Here is a 24620-nt window from a genome sequence, read left to right as displayed (position 1 = left end):
TACTGGTACTCCTTTTTCACTCAGCTTGGAAGTAGTGGCACTAACGGACAAGATGCTATGTGGTGAAGAAAGTACCAGTGCAATCCTAACACCAATTACACACTAGCTGAAAACGGAATGAAGTTCTACAAGATTACTTAAGCTTGCTACTAATTCAGGCCATAACGAGCCTTTGTCCACTTTCCACAAAAATTTAAAGGTTGCTGTTCAAAAATTGGTTTGTCTGCAAAATGCTTAAGTGACATCCATTTACAGCACAAAGAGAATACAGGCCACAAGAACACAGGCGAGTTTCCTTGGGTGATTCCAGCAATGCATTTCAATTCTGCTTAGACCACCTCCTCTGTCTAAGCAACGGAGAGGCTCATGGTATTGATTCAGGTGTTACCCTTCAAGCCTTACCAGCATTCACATACCTTTCTAAAAAGGTTTAGAAAACCATTCAGGCTAGGAAGTACGATTTCAATTTTAACCAAAGCCTTGTTTTTTTCCTTACCCATCCCAACACAGGCTGAAGCAATGGTGGCACAGAGTACTTCTTTATCTGAAAGAGCTCTGAAGGTTCACACTCTGTCACAAATCTGTTGGTTTCACTGTTATATTCCACGGGGCAGACAAAGTACTGATGTTGAGCCAAAAAATAGGAAAACTGAAAAGTAAAACAAGGAGTCCTGAAATAGGTATTTGATGTTAGAGTCAAAAATCATACTGTAATGGATGGCTTTGTCATCGCAAGCTGACGATAATGAAAATCCTTTTAATAAGAAAGACATCCCAAATAGAGTAAATTTGGTCTGTTTAAGTTGGAGAATGCCTCAACAAGGCAGACAAATGTGAACGTTCAATGCGCTTAGTGATGATTTCCCAACTTGTTTTCCTTTTCATATCTCTCAGATTCACATCTACTGGACATTTCTGCATTATAAAATCCCAAAACATTAGCCACTCATCATTTCTTTGCAGTTCACTTCTCCATTAAAACTTGAACTACTGCTTCTACCAAGTTTGGCAATTACGAGCTCTGCTGATCTTGGCGATACATTACTTATCAGAACAGTTACTGTATGCTGTTACTATCTTCTATGCATATCATCAGTGTAAACTGCTTCTCAGGAGAAATGTCATTATAAAGTATGTAATACAAAAGTACTTCTTTACAAAGCATAAATAATGCTATCAATAAACTTCAATTTCAAAATAGAGATGCATCTAATAAATAGAACAAATCCAGATATAGTAACAGTAATGGCAAAAATGGTTAATATAGCCTATTCAGGAGAGGTGCAAGCCTTGCCTAGCCTTCCCAGCTAGTTAAGAATTGGCAGAATTCTCTAGCCAAAAAAACTAACTCTTAGGCCTTCAGCAGTCTGAGATGACCAGATTTGTCACTAATTTTACTTCAAGTAAAAACAGGAAGCTGAAGATTGAACCTATTTAAGGAAAGTCCTGTGGTCACTTACAATAAATCCAAATACAACTGTGGAAAAGAAGCCTCCAATGAACCCTTCCCAGGTCTTCTTGGGAGACAGCTAGGCACAAAAGAGATAGCATTAGCCTCATCAGTTGCATCACTGAATACTTTTTTTATTCTGTTTCTGGATGTCCTGGTTTGGCCCAAACCAGGCCAATTAGTCTTAGAGAAACCAAGGTCACTGCTAAATTCCTCACTGTTTATGAGTGAAGAGCTGAAGGGGGGTTGCACCTGCAGGGAGGAGCAGACAGGGCAGGTGACCCAAGATTGACCAATGAGGTATTCCATCCCATACACGTCATTCTCACTTTCCTATTTATCACTAACCCACTGCCTCCTGGAGGTGGGGCCCAGGAGGGAGGGGTCCTCCTGTCTCCCACTGATTGGTACCAGCTTTGCCAATTTTCCAGTTAAAAGCCTGCAGGTGTGATGGCAGGGGGAGCTATTGCATTTTGCCCTCTGCCTGTGCTGGGGGGAGCTACTGCATTTTCCCCTCTGCCTGTGCTGGGGGGAGCTACTGCATTTTCCCCTCTGCCTGTGCTGGGGGAGCAACTCTGCCTGTGCTGGGGGAGCAACTCTGCCTGAGGAGGATTTCCAAGCTCTCGGTCTTGGCTTTGTATATATTTGTATATATTTGATTATTTCTATTATTATTGTTATTATACTCTTTTTTTCATTATTATAGTTTATTAAAACTGTTTTAACTTTCCAACCCATAAGTCTCCCTCCCTTTTCCCTTTCCCTTAGTGGGGGGGAGAGGGTTAACAGAGAGCATCTGCCACCTGGTTAATAGCCAGCCCAGCTTTAAACTGTGACACTGGACCTTGTTTGTGAAAACTAAGCTCCTACTTAAGTTTTTCAAAGGTGACCAAAGTATTTCAGTGAAATACTGAATGTCAGCAGCTGCAGCCACTGACCATGATAAATAGAGGAGTACGGCTAGGACCTGTCCCAGGCAAGGAGGGAAAGTGCCACAGTTTGGTTGGTGCCACTGGGCAGCTTGAGGAAACAACGAGCTCCCCTCCCATCTGCTGCTGCTGTCTGGAGGCTGCTGCTTGCCTCTGGCCACGGCTGACCCTGATTAAGCAGCTGAGCTCCTTGAAGCAGAAGACTTAGAAACCTGCACGAGCACGCTATGGCTCTGTTGGAGACCTCTGCTAGCAAATGCACGTTTAGTGACAGAAGCCTGAGTGATAGACAACTACTGCTGGGGATGCTCCTCAGGAGACACTAGCTTCCTACATACAGACCAGCAAACTAATACAGCAAATAACTGCAGGCCTAGAGAGACCAGCATAGCAAGCTGTTTTCTTCATCAAATTCTATCACGGTTTCAATTTAGGAGTAGTTTAATATCAGAACCAACTAAATACCCCAAAGTTAACACAGCAACATCATGAAAATAATAATTCATGGCTTTCTGTGGGGTCTTGCGTATTCTACCAGAATAGGAAGATTACTGCGTGAGCCCTTCTCAGGGCTACGTCAATGAGACCAGATGAGGAATAAGTACATATGACCTAGCAGCTTATTTCAAATTATAGTTTCTGTATAGTAAGCATGCAGTTAACCCTGCATATGAAATCCCAAAAGAAAGCTATTATAAATGATGATGGAATAGGTTCTAACTGTATTATACGGTAATGTCCATATTACACTCATATTAATCCCAGTTTCCACTTACAAATCTTCAAAAACAGGATAGTCAATTTGTTTGTTTTTTTTTAAGCAAAGATGCGTATCATGCAGTACAGCAGAAAGCATTTTTTCCATGAACATGTTTTTGAAGAAGTATCAAAAATGTTATAAATTGTAAAAGCTTGTTAGTGAGGAAGTGCCTAAGTACATACCTTAATTAATGGAGTTCTGCCAAAGAAGAATCCAAAAATGTAAGCAGTAATATCATTGCAGATAACACTTGAAATTGGAACCAGAAACCTAGAGAAAGACATTAAAAGTTTCATGAAGAGAAAGAAAAGCTGCCTTAAGCTAAGCACAGGACAGAAATTGAAACAGCAGCATTTCTTTCTGGGAAAATTTTCTGTAGTATTTAGAAGGAATTATGTTTCATAATGTGTTCACTTAGTTCCCCCATGAGCAGCATATTTAGCTACACTGGTTTTCGTCTTCAGCCAATCAGGACCATTACAGATCCATGTTAGTTCAAGTTAAAATATGATTTTGGTGCATGAGCTTAAAACTTGAACAGGCTGGCTTTTTCCTATCAGGCTTGAAGACTGGTACCACAGTTAAGAAGAAAACAACAGATATAAACATGTTAATGTTATTGGTAACACCAAAGCAAGCAAATTCCTTGCAAAGTTTAATACTACCTAAATTTAAAAAAAAAAAAAAAAAAGGTTTTCCTTCTTTTCTTCTTGTCAGTTTGGAGCAGTCGGTGTTAGCTTTCTAAGTGTTCTTTGCATGCAGACAGCATCTGAATTTGTTACTCAAGCCTGTTAACCTCTTTTTTCCCTTCCATTTTCAAAGCAGGGATGTATTAATAAGCTAAAAGTCAGATTTTGTGACTATCTGCCAAATTGGCTAGCACCAGTTGAATTAAGAAATAGTAGGCTAGCAAGGCAACTAGGTTCAGGTTTTGGCACATGAACACGATTGCTATGAAAAGAATTAAATTATACAAACTTTACCAAAGGGTTTGGGTTTTCTTTCTAACTATGAGCACATCTTTTCTGCAATAATCTCCCCAGTTGTACATATATCAGGAAAAGAAAAAGGAGAACATGCGGTATTATGTCGTTGGAAGAACAAACATCTTCCATGTTCTTATTCCTTCTTTTTCAGCTTGTCATTTACCCTGTCCCTAAAGAAGTGGGGGTGGGGGGTGGAACACACCCTCTCTTCGAGGAGCAGTTTTAAGTAATCAAGTTTAACTGCATCATCAGAATTTAATATATTGCTGGAAATGGGGCATTAAGATGACCCAACAATATCCAAGATTTAAACTCTTAAAATATTTTAAGTAATCTTAATTTATCTGAACAGGGAAGGTGACAAGGAAGGTGGCCAGATTGGGGATTTCAAATTAAATGGTCCAACTTCAATAGCTCTGAGCAACTTGAAGCTCCCAAGTAACTGAAAAAAGAATTGCAGGATGGATATTCATCCATTCAACAAAATGCTATGGGAAATATTTCACCAAGCGTGCAAGCAATCCTATTCCTTGCAAGCAAATGAGTGGTTGTTTAAAACTATCATACTTGTGGCTGCCAATCTAGTTAAAGAGGTCTCTGCTTCCTCTCCTGTATCCTTTACCTTATCGCTCCCAATTCCTCCGACTCCCCTTCCAGCTAGACATTAATGCTCTTTTAATTTGTGCTGCTTTAACTGTTCCCATGATTATTCCCTAACCAGATCTACATAAAAGAACCAACCTTTCAATGCAATAGAGTTATAAATCAGTTTATTACTGTCCCCTTACCAGATCATGCCTTCAAAGAGATTTTGGATGACAAGATGAGATTGAGTTACAGTGATCAGCAAAGTGACATGAGTCCATGCGAACTGTTAACAATGCAACAACACAACAGTTAGTGAAAACACCGATCTGTACACCTTGATAAATACTGGTGTGTCAGCTAGGGAAGCTACTTAGGAGCTCACAGGGAAGACCATTTCTAGTGATAATGCAAGAGATGTGTGCATACAGTATATCACAAGTTAGCTGGCTTCTTGAAGCAAGTCCTGAAACTTTAACAGGTTTCCCCATCACTTACCTCCACCCAGAATTTTTTAACATGCAGTTTAACATCTGATTTAATAAGACATACCCCTTCAGCATGAAAGCAGCAAAGAAATGTAAGCAATGTGATATTCTGTATATACATATAACAGACATGTTAGAACTGTAACAATAAAATGGCAATGAATGAGTCATGTTACACAGATGTGGATATCTCTCATAACAGAATACCAGTCCTCTTATGAAACATGAAAATTCTCAGGATTAGCAAAAACAAAGCGTTAATTTTTATGTGCATGGTCATTTAAACAGTCATTTTCCTCAGTATTACTGTACATACTTGGTGTTTATTCTGTAGCACCAGTGTACAACAAAGTGGTTTCCAAACAGTTTACCAGTAAAGATTCTACAATAGATTTTATTTTCCAAAATCTTTTAAAAATCAGGAATTGGTAATTTTTTCATGAAACACCAAATTTAAGCCCTGGGCTCTGGAAACTATTTCACCAAGCATGCAAGCAATCCTATTCCTTGCGAGTAAATGAAGTAGTTAATGTCTGGGCTATTTAACACTCAGAATGTCCTACTTCTTTAATTCTTTTATCACATGTGTTTGCCTATGGTAGCATCTATTTCCAGTTAAGACAACCCAAGAAGGCTGAAAGGGGGGGTGCAAGAACTGTCTAAAGGTTTCTGAAAATGTTACCTGCTGGTTAATTAAGGCATCTCTGCAGCAAAATTTTTAGTATTTGTACAGTGATATTGGAACACCACCTAAAACCAAATGGCTGCTCTCCTTGTCTGTCCAAACACTGTGTTGCCACACCGTGGATATATAGCTTCCCTCTGTTTTACTGCAATTCTTAGGTAGTCACACCTTAGTGTTTTCTGGGCAGGCACCAAGTCATATGACTGACACCACATTTTTTTCTGCCTTCTTTCCAGAAAGGGAAAAAGGAAAAAAAAAAAATCATGGAAAATTAATATATTTACCTTGTGCCAGTCTGAAGATGAGGACTTTATTTGCAGATTAGAAGATAAAGACCACCTCTCCTAGAAAAGCTGCATCTCCCTGGCAGACAAGTTCTCCCACAAACAAGGTAAATTTTTTTGAGTAAAAGATTTTTTTACATGATCGTACAGGGCTCAGCTAAGTCCTAGCCTAGAATTAGGGATCCTCAGTGGTAAAGTGCTACCTAAAGCACTATAGAAACAGAGGGGTTAACTGCATCCCTGGAGCTTTAGGAAATCTTTAAGGTTTCGTTATGCCCTGACTGCTCAAGTTCCTTAAGGACAGGAGCTTGACTGCATTCCTGTTTTATTGTTGCTTCTAATCATTCCTATGTAGAAGTTGGGGGTGGTTCAGTGGGGTTTTTTTTGGTTTGGTTTTGGGTGGGTTTTTTTGGGGTTTTTTTTGTTTGTTTTTTACCCATGATGTTACAAAATTAGTTTTCGATCTACAAGATACATATAAGAAAAACGCTCATGCTCTTGGTTAGTTACTATGCTGCTAAGTGGACAAATACAAGAGATTAGAACACTGGTTTCTTTTAATAGATTAATGATCTGTTGAGGCACAGTAGAGCAGAAGACCAGAACTGCTGTTAAGTGTCACAAAATAAATCTTCCACATAGGGGTTAAGATCAAGTTCCCTTCATAGTACTTCAGTGGGGCCTCTATAAAGTAATACTTGAGTCACAAGAACCACTTTCCCACGCTATGCTGAACTATTTGGCTTCAGACCTGGGAGGGAGATGCACACCCTTACTCCAGGAATGTCTTTCATATCAGCCTATCACTGAGGGAAATGTATCACGTTGTACGTGCACAAGGCCTCACCAATGACAGCTTGTATTGACTGAAAGGCCACATCCTGGGATATGATAGTAATAAGCTGCAAGGCGAACAGATACTAAACAGTCCAACACTACTTGATTTCACATTACTGTCGGTTTAAGCACATTATCCACACGCATCTTCCAAGCTATTTTATGAACATAGGGACATGACTGTTTCTAGTGACATTCATAACATGAGTGACCACAGCAAAGTGGGTAATACACACCATGTAAAACTGCAGACGATAATGTTTCTTCACTAAACTCAAAACAAACATGCAGAAGCCTGTAAAACAAAGCAAGTGTAGTTTGTACCATCTTACATTTAATCACACCGAACTGTGACATACCTGTAATTCTCTTCCCTTGAAGCAGCTTTTAATCCCTCTGCTGCTAGAAGCATTTCCTTGTATTCAGTTAAGTGTACATATAGAATTATTCTCATTAGAGCACAAGGTTTAGTTAACATCAGCAAAGAGCATCCATTTCATTACTTACAAGGTCCCATCACAGACATCAATTTTTAGGGGAGGAGACCATCACCTTTAAAAACCACTCAAAAACCAGGTCGACAAGCTGGTTTTGAATAATTAAAGGAAAGGAAAAGACCAGCTTGCCCCTTTCCCCCAGACAGGCATATGGCTGCATGCAATGCAAACGTGCAGTACAGGTGTTGGAGAATTCCGCTGACTGAAAGAAACGTTCTGGGTGGCTAACAGGGCACCTCTTCTCCCCTAGGGCAACCTCCTGTGGCAGCAGGGGTCAGAGGCCCTCAAAAGACCCTGAGCCCTGGGGACAGCCCCTCAGTGGCCCCACGATCCCAAGGTGACAGCCACCAAGGGGCTGTGCTATGCTGTGCCTCCTGCTTTTGCTCATGACTGGCTTGTCTCATCATTCCCCTCACTGCCCTTCAGCAGTCACGAGGCATTAGTTAAGCTAGTTTCCTCAAGCCAAAGCCAGCTGAAAAGGTCAAGTCTTGCAAAGGTGGTTTCAAGTTTGTGATCTAAGCACCAAGTAGAATTTTTATTTCTTTTTAAAAAAAAAACAAACCAAACTAACAGTAGACAGACTGACAGTTCATGAAGATCAGGTTTCTTAATATCTTTTACAAGTATTTGTAGCATAGCAGTCTCCTGTCCCTTAGGCAAATCTGAGTCTTCAATTGTTTTAATTTTAGGCTAAGGTAATATCAACTGCATTGCTGAAAACACCATGGACTATATATGTTCACAGAGCAATACCCCACAAGACTGCCATCTTATGTCTCTTCTTCCTAGAGGAGAGGCTTTTAAAAAGTCTTTCTTTGGATAGGGAGGAAAATCTATCCATGAGGCAAGCATCTGAATATCTTGCAGACAAAATAAAGCCTTAGGCATTTTGAATAATCAGTTTAAAATATGTTGGTAAATCTTATTGCTGCAGATCTAGCAGAACACTTGCACAATAAAGCATCAACCCAGCACAGCAATTACACAGACAAGTTATCTCCACAGGCTGCCAAAATAGCATTCATGTGTTCAGGTACCGAGTGTCAGTTCTTCAGCGATCAAAATTAATTCATGCCAACTTCTCTCAAGCGCTATTAGCTCAACTTTCTCAAGATCATCTCCTTTTTAGGCTGCTTTCTTCTTCTCAGTGAACGCAAAATTTATATTTGTCATTTCACAGGAAAAATGGAACTGCAAATTCCTAATTTCCTCAAACATGGAGAGAAAAAAAGAAACTGAAAGTGCATAAAGCTGGGGAGGAACTACTTTTTTTTTAAAAAAAGAAATAAGCACAGAAACAAATGCAGCACAAAGTTCTTTCATTTTTGCAATTTCCTACACTTACCTGTTAAATAGAGTGCAAAAGATATAAACCTGTGGTAACGAATTAGGAATTGAAGCTGTTCTCTTCTCTGAACAAACGTAGCGAAATAATCAGCTACAGTCTCTCCATAAAAGAAGTAGTTCACACACAGCAAAAAGTACCTACAACATACAACAGCTAGCAGTTATTTTAACAAGGTAATATATACATAAAAGTGTCATTCTTAAAAACAAAACAAACAAAACCACAACAAAAACACCACACGAGGAAAACCAGAAGGGAGAAAATACATGTGATAAAAATAAAATTCAGTTATAAATCCAGTCTTATACTTCTGGGTCGGTGTCTCCTCTGACAAGCTAATTTTTGTAATTTACTTCTAAAGCAACCACACTAGAAAAACAAAACATTTTTCAGGATACAGTTGGAAAATTCATTTCATCCTTAACTACAGCATTGAATACTCCACACCTACACAAGTCCTTTTCAAATATTCTAAAAGTACGGAACAGTCATCTGCTATCATCAATGCTGACACAAGGAATTCTGCATATTCTTTTCCTGTATCCTAATAAGGGTAGCTTGTGATTTCTGCCTTACAAACAGGAAAAAAGGTACCTGCATAACGAATTCTCTGAGGTTATAGGACAGTGAATCTGACATGGGGCTTGAGGATCTGAATATAACTATACTTTTGCCATCTGGCCTGAAGATTCTCATCTGAAAGAGTTACTGCTGCATCTCCGGCTCCACTCCACTACACACTTTGCCTTTTAGCTTTGTTGAATAAGCAATAATCTTACAGTGTTAAATCCATCAACTAACTAGTAAATGCAGCTATTACTACATTTTCAAAACAATTTTGTGGGAGTGTGTCCAGACCCAAGGTTCAACTGAGGTGAAATGTCACCTTCAGCCATCTCTTTTTGAATGATCTTCAGAGAAGTTCCTTTTAGTCAAAACAGTCAGTACACAAGTAATTCTGTCACAGGTTTTCATACAAGTTCAGTTACTTGGCTTTCTAGAGTTAAGTCACAATGGGACCCTCAAAGGCCAAAGCAGCTCTCAAAGTAAACCAATAAACAGCAAATCAAAAACCACCAAGAGATGCACCTCTCTAGGCAACATACACTTCGGCTTATTATCAAAGTCAGCCACAGAAGATAAAAACTTGTGATTCAAGACTGGATCTCCAGATAGCATCAAAGCTATCAGTACTCATTCTGTTCCCCCCAACAGATGTTAATGCTCACTTTGCAAGGCTGCACATCTCTAAATAAGCCAAATAGTTGATTTTCAGACTGCTAACAGGATTCTCTCATCTCATTGCAATGTCTTAATATTTAGTCTCTGTGCCAAGACTGAAAGGAGCTTTGATATTAACTAGTGTGGCAATGCAGAGGAGTTGATTTTGAGCTTCACATATGAAAGTGATGGTGGTCAGCTTCCAAAGCAGACTAAGCAGTAGAGTGCACATCTCCTCCTCTAAAAATTCTGGCAAGACGACAGAATCGTTCATGTATGAGTCTGCTCTAGCTGTAGATCCAGAAGCCATGGAACAAAGCAGACAACAGATCAATCACCTGGATAATCCAGGAGTGACCAGAGGGGAACTGATTAGCATTTACAGAAGAGCCAACAGCAGGAATCCACCACATTACATAGTGAAGTTGCTTCTAGAAGTGAAGAAGCAATGTGAAAACAGACAGGGAATAACCTAGATATTTCAATTCCTTAAAAAACCAAACCCAACACAAAACCAAAACAACACAATATAGGTCATGTCTGAAGAATTATGTCCTTAAGCACCTTAGAGACTATATGTGCGCAACACCTTTCCATTACACTAACTCTAATCAAAAGCCTTTATTTTTCCTCCCAGAACTCAGAAGAAGAGTTTATTTCCCCAGTTCTATCCAGCCCTATATAAGCTGGACATTGTCACAAGTATCCAGGATTTGCCAGAAAAATTAATCTCATCTTTTGGCTTTCAGAAGATCCCCCAACACTATATTTATGCAGTCCTGTGATTAAGTGCATGATTGGAAAGGATATAAAACTTGTATGTTATTATTTTAATTCTCTGTGTACATGAAGAGGAGCCTTTAATGTACCTGTTCTATTTATTCCTTGTGCAAGGCTAATAGCCAAAAAAACCTAATCAAAGCAGCTCCGGTAATACATATCAGGTGATTATTTGGCTATGCACATTTTTAGATAGCTTACACATGCTCAGGTCTGACTTAAAGCATATATGAATGCATAAATATATATGTACATATAAACATATTTACAACAAGGAAAAAAAATGAAGTAGTAAAAGGCCAACTGACTTGTCCAAGTTCACAGGTGGAAGACAACTACAGAATCCTGTATTAGAGACAGATGTCAAGTTTTATGTCTGCACATGACCTCTAAAGCTATCATTCCACATGACAGGACATGAAGAACATGAAGATCTAAGTTTTACATTCCTACTTATTGATGTTATTGCTTGTTACTCACCAGCTGAGGGATCTAAACCATGGTAAATCATACGAGTGGTAGACCCTGTAACCTATAGTAATAATTTCATGGAAACACTTCACTTGGATGCTTAAGACCTAAAATAAGAGAAATAAAAAACTATGTGAATATGCTGCAGTTGTTTCTTAAAGGCAGTAAGTAGTACTGCAACCTGCATTAAGAGGAGAAATTATTCTGAATTCAAATTCCGCACAGAAAACAGACAGCTTCAAAGCAAGTCCAAGGAAAACTAAAGCTCCATTTAAAACCCTCCAAAAACCACAAAACCACTAGGCATGCTGCAAAAAAACGCATTGGGCTAGCTGCAAGAATATGCTTGTAAAACAAGGGAAACCTGATTTTTCTTCATTAAAACAGTTTGGCAGAAGCAGCTCAAAAGTACTTCCTGTAAAGAAGGCTTTTCTGTTTCTTTTGGCTAAGTTTTGTCTTTAAATTTAGTTTAAGAAGTATTTTCTAGTCCCAATGGAAAAAAACTAGCTGTGTAACACAACTTGGACACCCAGGTCTTCTACTTGCAAGCATCTCATTAAGGGCAGTTAGCAATGATGATTAGAAGCAAAGCTCGTCTAACCCAGGTCTGAGCATCACACCCTCCACGGCCTTCATTTTGTTTTGCTGATCTCACTACTTCAGTGCTTGCCTGTGCAAGTCTGGTAGTATGTCCTGCCAGTCTTTGGGCTCCAAAGGAGACTCTGTCAGTTTTGCTAATCCCCAGTCACCAAGCAGATTGCCCTGCCCAGATATTAAGTATTGCCAAACACAGGTCATCAGTAACCCCGTGCAGAGGCAGGAGTAAGAACCTACCCATGCCGATTGCGCGTGTCGGCATAGAATCATAGAAGAAGAAGAATCACAAAATCATTTTGGTTGGAAAGGACCTTTAAGATCAGCAGGCAGGCTTTGCAGCGTTCTCTTACCACCTGCATTCATGAATAAATTTAATCTTTCTCAACATGTAAACACAGTTTAAAACAGTCTCACAGTGAGTTAATTTGGAAGCTCCCCTATCTTGTGCTCTTTCTTCTGCTTGGCCTATGTTATAAAATTTAAATGCTATACGCAAGAGGAACATTAAAGGATTACACCTTACAGTGGAAAAGGACACCAGCGTCCAAAGGCATTGAAGCTTGTGCCTGTTACCCTAGTAGCAGGCAAACGTAAAACACGCCTCTCAGCTCTTTAGAGTAGTCTCAGGGCTTGTCCTCCAAACTTAGCTGGATTACCCTTCCTACAAGTCTCTGGGCATTTTCCGTCTCACTATTAAGCTTTGGTTTTAGCACAACAACTCTTGTTTAAACGTAAGCTATTTCATTCCAGTGAAATTAAATAATTCATGAACAAAACTGTTTTTTCCCTCCATTCTTCTTTTTACGTAGTCTCAAATGTCAATTTTATGAACAGTTTATATATTAGAAGACAGAGATTTTGCTTTATGGTACAACAGAGGAAGAACTCTATTCCAGTTCTATACTAATTTTAATTACTTTTTGTTTCATCTCTTGATAGCTTTGCCCATGATTGCAATCTCATGTATACCATGAATATACCGTATCACACTGCAAATTGATTAGTTCCTTTTTGTTATCATCATTCTCAAGTGCAACACACTACTAAAGGAAGGACTGTGAAAAAAACAGTCTCTCTACAATGACCTTTAAAGGGGCTTTTCTTGTTGTTTCTTCACACACAAAAAAGAAAATCCTCCACCACTGAAACAATGAATTACTAGTTTGTTATGTCATTCACCTAAAAACAGAAAATATAAACCAGACTAATTCAGATGTAGAGACTCTAATTCAGACCATAATACTGGTGAAACAGCATTCCAGTCTCTCAAAACAATACAGGGGAAAAAAGGGAGTTTATGACCTTTGGAAGAAGGGGCAGGTGACTCAGGAGGACTACAAGGATGTTGTGAGGTTATGCAGGGAGAAAATTAGAAGGGCCAAAGCCCAACTAGAACTTAATCCAGCTACTGCTGTAAAAGGCAATAAAAAAATGTTTCTATAAATACTTTAGCAACAAAAGGAGGACAAAGGAGAATCTCCATCCTTTATTGGATGCAGCAGGAAACATAGTGACAAAGGATGAAGAAAAGGCTGATGGACTTAATGCCTTCTTTGCCTCAGTCTTTAGTAGTAAGACCAGTTATTCTCCAAGTACCCAGCCCTCTGAGCTGGAATACAGGGATGAGGAGCAGAATGAAGCCCCCATAATCCATGGGGAAATGGTTAGTGACCTGCTACACCACTTAGACACACACAAGTCTATGGGGCCAGATGGGATCCACCCAAGGGTACTGAGGGAGCTGGTGGAAGTCCTCACCAAGCCATTTTCCATCATTTATCAGCAATCCTGGCTAACCGGGGAGTCCCAGTTGACTGGAAGTTAGCAAATGTGACACCCATCTATAAGAAGGGCCAGAAGGAGGATCCAGGGATCTACAGGCCTGTCAGTCTGACCTCGGTGCTGAGGAAGGTTATGGAATAGATCATCTTCAGTGCCATCACGTGGCACGTACAAGACAACCAGGTGATCAGGCCCAGTCAGCATGGGTTTATGAAAGGCAGGTCCTGCTTGACTAACCTGATCTCCTTCTATCACAAGATGACCCGCTCACTGGATGAGGGAAAGGCTGCGGATGTTGTTTACCTGGACTTTAGTAAAGCCTTTGACACCATTTCCCACAGCATTCTCCTGGAGAAAATGGCTGCTCATGGCTTGGATGAGTGCACTCTTCGCTGGGGGAAAAACTGGCTGGATGGCCAGGCCCAAAGAGTTGTGGTGAACGGAGTTAAATGCAGTTGGTGGCTGGTCACAAGTGGTGTTCCCCAGGGCTCAGTATTGGGGCCAGTTCTCTTCAATATCTTTATCAATGATCTGGATGAGGGGATCGAGTGCACCCTCAGTAAGTTCGCAGACGACACCAAGTTGGGTGGGAGTGTTGATCTGCTTGAGGGTAGGAAAGCTCTGCAGAGGGACCTGGACAGGCTGGATCGACGGGCTGAGGCCAACTGTATGAGGTTCAACAAGGCTAAGGGTCAGGTCCTGCACTTGGGTCATAACAACCCCATGCAATGCTGCAGGCTTGGGGAAGAGAGGCTGGAAAGCTGCCCGGCAGAAAAGGACCTGGGGGTGTTGGTCGACAGCTCGCTGAATATGAGCTAGCAGTTTCCCAGGTGGCCAAGAAGGCCAACAGCATCCTGGCTTGTATCAGAAATCATGTGGCCAGCAGGACTAGGGAAGTGATCGTCCCCCTGTACTCGGCACTGGTGAGGCCGCACCTCGAATACTGTGTTCAGTTTTGGGTCCCTCACTACAAGAAAGACATTGAGGTGCTGGAGAGAGTCCAAAGAAGGGCAACGAAGCTGGTGAAGGGTCTAGAGCACAACTCTTATAAGGGGCGGTTGAGGGAACTGAGGTGGTTTAGTCTGGAGAAAAGGAGGCTCAGGAGACCTTATTGCTCTCTACAACAACCTGAAAGGAGGTTGTAGTGAGGCAAGTGTTGGTCTCTTTTCCCAAGTAAAGAGTGATAGGATGAGAGGAAATGGCCTCAAGTTGCACTAGGGGAGGCTTAGATTGGATATCAGGAAAAATGTCTTCACTTAAAGGGTTATCAAGCATTGGAACAGGCTGCCCAGGGAAGTGGTGAAGTCACCATCCCTGGAGGTATTTAAAAGACGAGTAGATGTTACTGACATGGTTTAATGGTAGACTTGGCATTGTTAGGTAAACAGTTGGACCTGATGATCTTAAAGGTCTTTTCCAACCTAAATGATTCTATGAATACAATCCAAAAGGTGTTTCACAGGAGGCTATGAAAAAAGTAAAAGCACATTTTGACAGTTAAACGAACTTAGAGTCCAAAATCAAAGCAGTTACCCAGAATTACCAATTTCAGTGCTTTAGAAGCCACATCCCTGCCTGTTACTTGCCATGACTGGGAAAGATAGTTAAACCATTATTCAATAAAGATACTAGCAATAAAATTGATTGAAAGAAGCAGTAAAGGCTGACCGGGTATGCAGGGTGTATGAATATGAATATGATGATGATTATTATTATTATTGTTATTATTTCACTTCAGGACCTGAAAATGCACTTTACCTCTGTACCTTGGAAAGGAATCTAGCTCCATTCTACAGATAAACCCACAGCCACAAGGCAGCCCCGTAGAGAAGAAGGGAATTAATGGAGTATGCCTGAGGAAAGCCTTACAGTGCCTGCCACAGACAGCAGACCGGAGCTGCCTGCTTTCCTCACCCTCAAAAATGAAACTCTTGTGTCTTCATTGTTTTTTGTTTTGGGTTTTTTTTGTTGTTGTTCTTTGTTTTTTAGATTTTTTTTTTAAAAACAAACCTCGAAGAATGTAATAGTAGGTGATAGGAACTGGACAAGGAAATGGATGACAGTAGTTCAGTAAACTTCAAGGCAACAATTGTTCAACTTCTTAAAGTTACTTTTTAATTCCTACTTTAAAAAAAAATATTACAGTATATAAGAAGTCCTTAATCCACAATGCCCAGTCATGAATCTGTCCAGTGTTTTTCAAAAGTATTTACATTTACACAAGTAAGAGACAAATTGCTCTGAGTTGTCTGTGCAGTTTGCTTCCAGCTGTCTTACGCACAATGAATGAAGAGACAAAGTAACTCTTGCATGACAGAATGTATTTAAACAAACTTACCAGAAGCATCAGCATAAATGATCCCAGGTATATGATCAGAAAAAACACAGAAATCATAGCTAGAGTGAGGATTCCACGAATCCACCAATTTTTCCATCTATTTAAAAAAAAGAGAACAAAAAGCAAGCAGTTACAAATTAAAATAAATGCCACCTCCTTTACTAACTAGAGATTAAAGTGTATTAGAAACTGTGGGATTCCAGAAATTTTTGTGTTTAATAAAACACATATCAAGAAACACAGAATCAACCAACTATCCAACTAAACAGGATACACAGTAAAAGAAATTAAAGCTAGCCACCTTTCTTCTTCCCCCGTGCTCCCCTCTCCCCAAAGGTCATTTGCAATTAAATCGATCAAACCCACATTGAAGCTGCTATGAAAATACATCAGGACCCTCAAAAAGCACCACATAATCAGCAAGACTGATGGGGGCCCACCCATCTAAAGGCTTATATATGAAAAAAAGGCTGCCAGGTAAAAAGCACATGATTCTTTGAGGTGTAACAGACAAAAAAAACCCCAGGCGATCACCTACTTTCCATAGCAGCAAAGTAGCTATTTTGCCAGGTAGAAGTTAATCTATTGAAAACAGTCCTGTGCTCTTGTGAGCACTGGAACCAGGACAGAAAAACATGTGACAGTGAGGGGTGATGGGTCAACTAGCTGTACTCTTTTGCCCTCGTAGACCTTCGCAGCTGCTTGTGGCTACCTAAGGAAAACAGAATATAAATTCTTGTTACCATAGAATCATAGAATCATTTTGGTTGGAAAAGACCTTTAAGATCATTGAGTCCAACCATAAACCTAACACTACCAAGTCCACCACTAAACCATATCCCCAAGTGCCATGTCTACACATCTTTTAAATACCTCTAGGGATGGTGACTCCACCACTTCCCTGGGCAGCCTGTTCCAATGCTTGACAACCCTTTCAGTGAAGAAATTTTTCCTGATATCCAATCTAAACCTCCCTTGGTGCAACTTGAAGCCATTTCTTCTCATCCTATCACTCTTTACTTGGGAAAAGAGACCAACACCCACCTCACTACAACCTCCTTCCAGGTCAATATAGAGAGTGATAAGGTCTTCCCTGAGTCTCCTGTTCTCCAGGCTAAACAACCCCAGTTCCCTCAGCTGCTCCTCATAAGACTTGTGCTCTAGACCCTTCACCAGCTTCATTGCTCTTTGGACACATTCCAGCACCTCAATGTCTTTCTTGCAGTGAGAGGACCAAAACTGAACACAGTATTTGAGATGTGGAATGCTTTCTTTGAAAAAATAAGAGTTCATTTAAAAAAAAAAAAAACAAACAACCAAGAAGTCTTTGCTGAGTGTTTTTTTTCGTAATTTCTGGAGTAACCAAAATGTTACTTCCCACACCTTCAACTCTCTGCCCGCAAAGGCCAGCACCAGGAAAAATCAAGAGCCCAGTTCATTTAAAAAAAAAATAATTAAAAAAAACTCATCACATGCTCCACTCTGCCATGAAAACGTTTCTGGTTATCAATAGTATGTATTTTATTGTTCATATTACTTTTCAGTAAGGTTTTCTCCTCTTTTGCCTGGGTTTTTCCCTTCAAGAATTTTGCCTCTAAAAGTACACTGAACCAATTAATCACAAGTTACTGCTAAACACAAAACCCCCTACTATAGCTTAAAGAAATTCTTTCTAATGTTTTGCTTTGTATCAGTCTTGTGTTTCATTGCCGCATCAGGAGATACACCTGATTCAGGGGACATTGTTAGTTTTGCATCATACTCCAGTTTTAATGTAAACTATGTTTATTTGTTTTTCAAGGATGTTATTCATCAGCAGGTTAATGGCAGCTAAAGCCACTAATTGGATTTGTCTTAAGTATCAGAACAAAGACGCAACGGGCTTTATTGCAGTAGATGCTTTATGTTTCTCCGTGACGTGGGCTATAGAGTAGCAGCTTGCTCCCAGTGGCATACCTATAGTAACCAAGACTCCTTTAGAAAAATTCAACTTCCCTTAAGAATAATGTTAAAATACCACATAGTATCTTGATGGTGTTAACAAGAGCAGCACTGGAAAGACAGCTCCAGTAAATAAAACAACAAGCTCCAGAATCTAGGAAGCCACCTGACAAGTTTATTGTATCGTAACTCTCCACTGGAATGTTATGGATACTATTTCCTCTAAAGGTCAAATACAAAGACAAACAATATTTCTAAGAGTTACAGCGCAACTCACTCATGTTGCGCATTATGACAACAGCTCTGGTGGGACTGCCAGTTACTAAAATAGAGGGTAAATTTGAATCTAGCATTCATAAAGCACCAAGAATTTAATTTTGCACTCAAAGCACCTTTGTGTACCTTTGTGAAAACACTCCAACAAAGAATTTCAAGCATGTAAAACAGGAAAGGTTTCTCCTGCGCCTCTTAGTTGCAGGCTTTGAGGTACCACCATGCAAAAGTCCTTTGGAAGAAGTCTGATTTGGAGACCTAAGACTTCCACAACATTTAACATGGTAGAACTCTGAAAGTGATAGTCCTTGCAGTGTGATGGCAGTAGAGAACATCACATTCTGCTCACAGCTGGTGCAGTTTAGAAACGTGCTTTTTGAAACCTGGGAACAATACGTTTGTTTATAGCTCCCAGACATCACAACAGAAACAGACAACAGATTAGAACAGGAGCAAGTCAAAAAACTGTAGTTTCACACCGCTATTGGAGATACCTACTGGAGATCAGGTTTTTTACAAGGACTTGGAAGTTTTTAAATCATAGTCTTGATTGGAGGTCCTTCTTCTGACTCTTGCAAGACCTAAGTTGCGTCTAAAACATACATTGTATATTGCTTGGTTTGTTATATTGAGCGTAAGGTACATATGATATAAAAATTCATTTGACTAGGTAGTTTTTTGGTATGTGATCTATCACATATTTAAATGTTCTTTCATTGCACTAGCAAAAAAAATGTAATGCGAATTGCCATCTCCAAACGGGTTTGACCGATCAAGTGTTGTAAAGGGACTGTATAAAAAAATTATACTAGGAACTTTGTTAGCCTCCACGAATATGCAGGTCGCCACGATTATCTGTCTATCTATACACATACACCCCCCCCACATTTGCTAGCCCTTCAGCTCCTGTGAACAGGGGTTGGAGGCAGAAACCTAGGTTTGAAAAGAGATAGCAGGAACAAATTAAACATTGCTTTAAAAGGTATGAAAATAAAAGCTATATTGTATTTAACTGTAAAGGCAAATTATTTAGAAGAGAAAATGCTGTCACAAAAAGCTAGCAAAGTTCACCCAGAGAATTTACACTTCTTCCCTTTTCATTTACTCACAAATACTGCCCGGCTTAACTTTGGATGTAGGAAATAAGTTTATTTTAACCCCTATAAATAGTTATTCTGAATATCAAACCCAATGACTATTCTTTAGCCCATTTTATTACAACACTTGCTCAGCAATGGTAAATATTTACGCAAATTGTAGCTAAATGTTGCAGCAGTTTACTTCGAAATGCATGCAATAGGCAATCTCTAGGTATATGTAAAAAGTATTACACTGAAGGGTCTATCAAAGCGTAAATAAATCAAAGATAGTCAGTAAAAATTTATCCTTGAATTTTCATGTGTATCATATGGCATTTAAAACTGCAGTACAATCTGTAAGAACTAAAACTTCAACATAATCTCTAAGAATTTTAGCCAGCAACTATTTCATTTGAGAGCTGTTTGTTTTACTATACCTGGCAGACAAGCCTGACAAAGCCCTTTTGAAGATTTCTGGAGTGCTGTCTATTGGTGGAGGAACATCAGGAACATCCAAATCACTTCTAAGATCCAACTCACCAAGTCTTTCTTCCAAATCCACTTCCTAGGACAAAAAAAAAAAAAGAAAAAAAAAAAGAAAACCAACACAATATGCCAGATTATCAATTATTATATCAGAAAACAGTATTCAGAGTCATAAACATTACTTTAGGAACTGCTAATATCTACATTACCTTCTAAAAAGACAACAATGGTGTACTAGTGAAACCATAAATGTTGTAGGAGACAAATGTATCCCAAAAAAATGTTTATAAGAAGGCCAGTACTTAGTTGTTGTGCCATTACATGCTGTGCTCAAGCAACTTGACATTCTAGGAACTTTTTCAACACATGAGGATATATGTTTCCAGAAATACTACAGCTGACATAGAACATATGAGTTTAACAGAAATCCCCAACCCTCTAACACATTCCCTCACCTACTTCTCATATTAACCTTTTATGGAATAAGGAGAAGGCTCTTCTGGTGGTTTAATGTTACATTAAGGAAAAAAAGGAAATAAATGCATGAAAAAACAGTCCCTTTGTACAACGAAAAGAGGTTGCTGGCACAGTCTCATACATGCATATGCTAGGACTTGAACCCTCCAGCTTGAAAAGAATGATCCAAAAACAAACTGTGAAGTGACCAAGTGTCCTATGGACACAGTATTACTCAGAATAATTTATTGTATGACTCCAACATTGCAGTTGTTTCTTCAGTATTCACTAATGACCACTCAGGAAGACAGCATCTAGACAGACTGTGTGTCTAGCCCAAAGACAAAAGAGGCAGTACATATTTTGGTGACAATGTACAAATTGTCACCAACACAGTAGACTATCAAGACTAATTTTCCCTCGGTTAAAGCTAACACTAAGGGTGCTGATGCTTTACTTCACTCTTTCTGATGTTACAAACACCACAATTCTGGTGAGTCAGAAGGCTGCGCTCGGCCCTGGTGCAGCAGTAAGGCAGAGAGCTGTCTCTAGCTCAGTGTCTGGCTCTCTTTGAGACCTGAACTTCCTCCTGACCTCCCTGACTTGCCTCACCTCCTTACAATCCCAAACAGCTTCCAGCCTGCCCTGCCCCCTCGGGTTCATCAGTTCTTAACAGCTCTGGGGACTGTGAAGTAACTGTGCTTGAAAACTTTTTTCACCACTGCTATACTGCTGTTTCTCAGTCTCCCTCTCTTTCCACCTTCCTCATTGCAGATCTCGGTTCTTTCTCCTTAATCTATTTCCATGAATGTGACTGGTTTTCTTTCCTACTTTTCTTTAATGATATTATTTTCTTTCCTTGTCCTGGGTATTTTGGGCATTTTGGAAGACAGCAGGGGTATATCCTCCCTCTCGCCCCCTCCATAAGACACCGCAGAATTAAGACAGCCTATGATCCCAGCCATCGCATGGTTACTCTGTTTATAGGCTATCGCCTTTTCCTCTCAATCCGTTGGTCTTTTCCAGGAAGTTACACTTCAGCACAACCATTGCCTCAGTGACTGACCTCTGTAAACAGCACAGGTGGAAAAGAGAAGGCATTTCAAACCGTCCAAAGTGAAGGACCAAGGCTGTGCCCAGCAGCTGCGCAGAGGCGGCCGTGGGGCGGGGCGGGGGCCGGGCCGGGCCCCGGGCGGCGGGAGCTGACCAGGGTGCTGCAGGCCGGCCCTCACCGCGGCCCCGGGGCGCGGGGCTGTCGCCTCGGACTCTCCTCAGGCCCCCACCGCCCTCCACGGCGCTCTCTGCAGGGACGCTAGTCCGAGGGAAAACACCATCCTTTCCATTTTTAAATTATTTTTATCTTTTTAGAACCAGAGACCATGAGCTGGCACCGCACACGTGCACAAGGGAAACAGGGAACAACAGGAAGAGTAATTCTCTTTTTTAACATTACACTTGTGTTTTTCTCATTCACTTTATGTACCACACACATGCCCAAGATTAAATTATTGAATGGATTTTACACCATTTGCTCCTTTAAAAAACATGATCAAAGCTTTTCCTCTTCCTTTAAACCTCACAGTTGAGTAATTATTAGACAGACATTGTCTATAATTAATACAAGTAAAACCAGCAAATACTCTAACTGTAGTCCAGGCTTCAGAAAGTCTGTAGAACACCTGAAAAAGCACACAAATAAATAAAAAACTATTGTGTTTGCAACCTTGTTATTCAGAGATGTTTCTCATAGTGTTGTGCCATAGTTTAGGAAATCAACTATAGATGTGATTGGGGGGATCACAGATCTCTCCCAAAGCCACGTTCCAACTACTATGACCTGCACTGGAGTGCAGCAAGCTATCTGTACAGCTCTAGAAGACACTACTCACTGTGCAGACGATGGGCAGTAATCCTGGCCCTAAGACCACGACTTAGCGTCTTTAATATTAATCCCCTCTTGCACACGGCAGAGATGTTCTCTCTTTTAAGCACTCATAACTAAGAATACCCCTAAACTTTCTTGTTCCATTTTTGGGCTTTTGGTATTGCAGAAAATATTTCCATACTCAAACAATGTTTAAACATTAAAAAAAAATATTAAAAATTCATACTTAGCTTTATCCCTCTGATATTTAACACACAACTGTCACTTATGCACCTCATTAGAAGCAATGCTGTAGATTTGCTATTTCCAACATCTGAATTCACAGGTGCACGGCATTTTTCAGACTATCTGAACACCTTGAAGACGGAGTCTGTTTCTCCCATGTGTTTTTCAGTAGCTTGTACTTCATACTGCCGCTACTGGGAGCCTGGCTAGTGTCACCTGCAAGTTGCATAGAACTTGGTGCCTTTGGTCAGTTTTTAGCTTTATGTTGCTACAATAACCAGTGGGAGACAAATCCCTAACTACCTTCAACTTCCCTTTGTAACATATCTCAAAAATGACCTTGAATACTTTATTTTCCAGTCAATTGCTATAATGGCCACAACCATTTCCTGAATAAGGCATTTCATTTACAAAGTCAGAACCCAGAGAGGAAGTTGTTCACTAAAAGCTAGTTAATTGTTTTCTGCATCATGATGTGCTTAGAGAACCCCATCACTGGGGGGACAAGTCTTTCTTGCTAATAATTTTCTTAATTATTTTACACGATTGTTTATAAACATTCCAGTTTATAGCCATGAAAAACTAACAGTCATTATGGAAGGAAACACTAAGTTAATCACTATCAAAGTGCTCAAAAAAAAAAAAACCACAAAACCCCACAAGAGTCTTGCTACTTCAGCTTGACCAGGTAGAAGCAGTTTTGGAGTTCAGTATAAAACCAAGCAGCCCTTCCTTCTCCTGCTCTTCAGGTTTGGGATTTGGCCAAGCCAAACACACAGTAACAACAAGGACCTGTGAGGGGTGTTAATTGAAATGCCATGGGTTTCATATCATGAGCAGATATTTACAAGTTTTTCAAAGGTTAATTGAAAACAGCAGAAGTTGTACTGTCCTAAATGACTAAGACACCTTTCAATCCCAACTCCAAATTAAATGTTTGATCTGAGATGTTTTCATTTTTTCCTAGAGTTCTCAGACTGCAAGTGACAGTGCCTTTTACATGCAGAACGTGTGCCACTCTCGTCTCCTTGATTCACATCCCAAGTGTCTGTAATGGATAGATGTTGCAATGAGGTTGTTGCCTTGCTTCTCTTCATTTGAAGTCACATATTCCTTAAAGAGAACCTATCTGATCAGCTCATAGAATACAAGTCCAACAAGGCTGAGATGATGCAGGCCTAACAAGTACAGGGAAGAAGGCAAACATGACAGTTATTCACATGCTACAAACAGCTCAGCGCATAATAAACACACCTATCTGACACACTACAACGCTCATTGGTTTTCATAATTTCCGAAGTACTCCAAGACAAAGGTTTATTTAGTTGCAGGGTTTTGTTTTGTTTTAATTTTGGTCTTCTTATAGAAAGACTTCCATCCTTAAGCTAAATCTTCTGTACAAGACCACCAATACTTGGCCCTACAAAGGAGGAACTCAAACAGTGAAAAGCCTGAGTCTCCCCAACAGGAGTTCAAAACATGTGACATCTTGCCACAAATTAAGCTTCCATGTGGATTCCTGGTTGCTGGCTACTTCACAACAGCTACCAGAATAGAGTCATGTGTCATGCAGAAAAAAATAGACTTGTCAACCTTTCATCGTCTAAAAGGACGTCCGCATCTGAATTGCTGTTTTGTACCACACGCCCTCCACTACAATTAACACGTGCTGAGTGAACCACGCACAAGAACTATTCTATTACAAAGGCACTTGCAATGTTTTGCTCATACTGCATTTTTTCCAGGACACAATAAGGAACTCCCAAGTAGATGGCAAATATGTTTTTATTGCAGAATGCAGCATCTACATGAAGAGCAACTGAGAAAATGAAGACATTTTCCAAATTGTCATTTTACCTGTACAAGTGTTACTTAAAGTAAGTTTTCTCTTCCACCTTTGACCTTTCTGCAGTCTCTCTCACAAGTTTTATAATGAAGTCAATAGCTCAGTTAGACCACATTGGAGCATATTTAATCAGATATACCTTGATACCTTCCTCTGAAGTCAAGATATGAAAGTGTCAGAAGATCTTGAATAATGAAACCTTTTTTTCCGACCTGTTAAAGCCTGACATATGCAGAAACACAAGCAAGAAAACTGCACACACTGAACTGAAGACTGAAACCTACAGATCCTTTACTATCTGCATTAGTACTAATTCACCACCACTTCCAAGAAAACAGAGGTTTGGAAATAGTCAGCCCTCATTATTATTACCATGCTTGTAGAGATCACA

At 40.0% G+C, this 24620-nt stretch overlaps 1 protein-coding gene across 1 annotated transcript in view; it reads right to left on the bottom strand.

The window, feature by feature from the left end:
- The window catches only part of CDS1 (CDP-diacylglycerol synthase 1), a 33949-nt gene that overhangs the window by 5918 nt on the left and 3411 nt on the right, over positions 1–24620 (bottom strand). Inside the window, exons 2-10 of the mRNA XM_068404178.1 lie at positions 19769–19896; positions 16039–16135; positions 11331–11428; positions 8847–8986; positions 7241–7299; positions 4914–4996; positions 3322–3409; positions 1461–1529; positions 497–649 (exon numbers count right to left, since the gene is read on the bottom strand). Of these exons, the coding sequence (XP_068260279.1) occupies positions 497–649; positions 1461–1529; positions 3322–3409; positions 4914–4996; positions 7241–7299; positions 8847–8986; positions 11331–11428; positions 16039–16135; positions 19769–19896 (915 nt within the window). The remainder of the gene's footprint in view (positions 1–496; positions 650–1460; positions 1530–3321; positions 3410–4913; positions 4997–7240; positions 7300–8846; positions 8987–11330; positions 11429–16038; positions 16136–19768; positions 19897–24620) is intronic.

This window comes from Nyctibius grandis, chromosome 6, assembly GCF_013368605.1.
Source record: "Nyctibius grandis isolate bNycGra1 chromosome 6, bNycGra1.pri, whole genome shotgun sequence".
NCBI lineage: Eukaryota > Metazoa > Chordata > Aves > Nyctibiiformes > Nyctibiidae > Nyctibius > Nyctibius grandis.
This window is presented reverse-complemented; position numbering and strand designations above follow the sequence as displayed.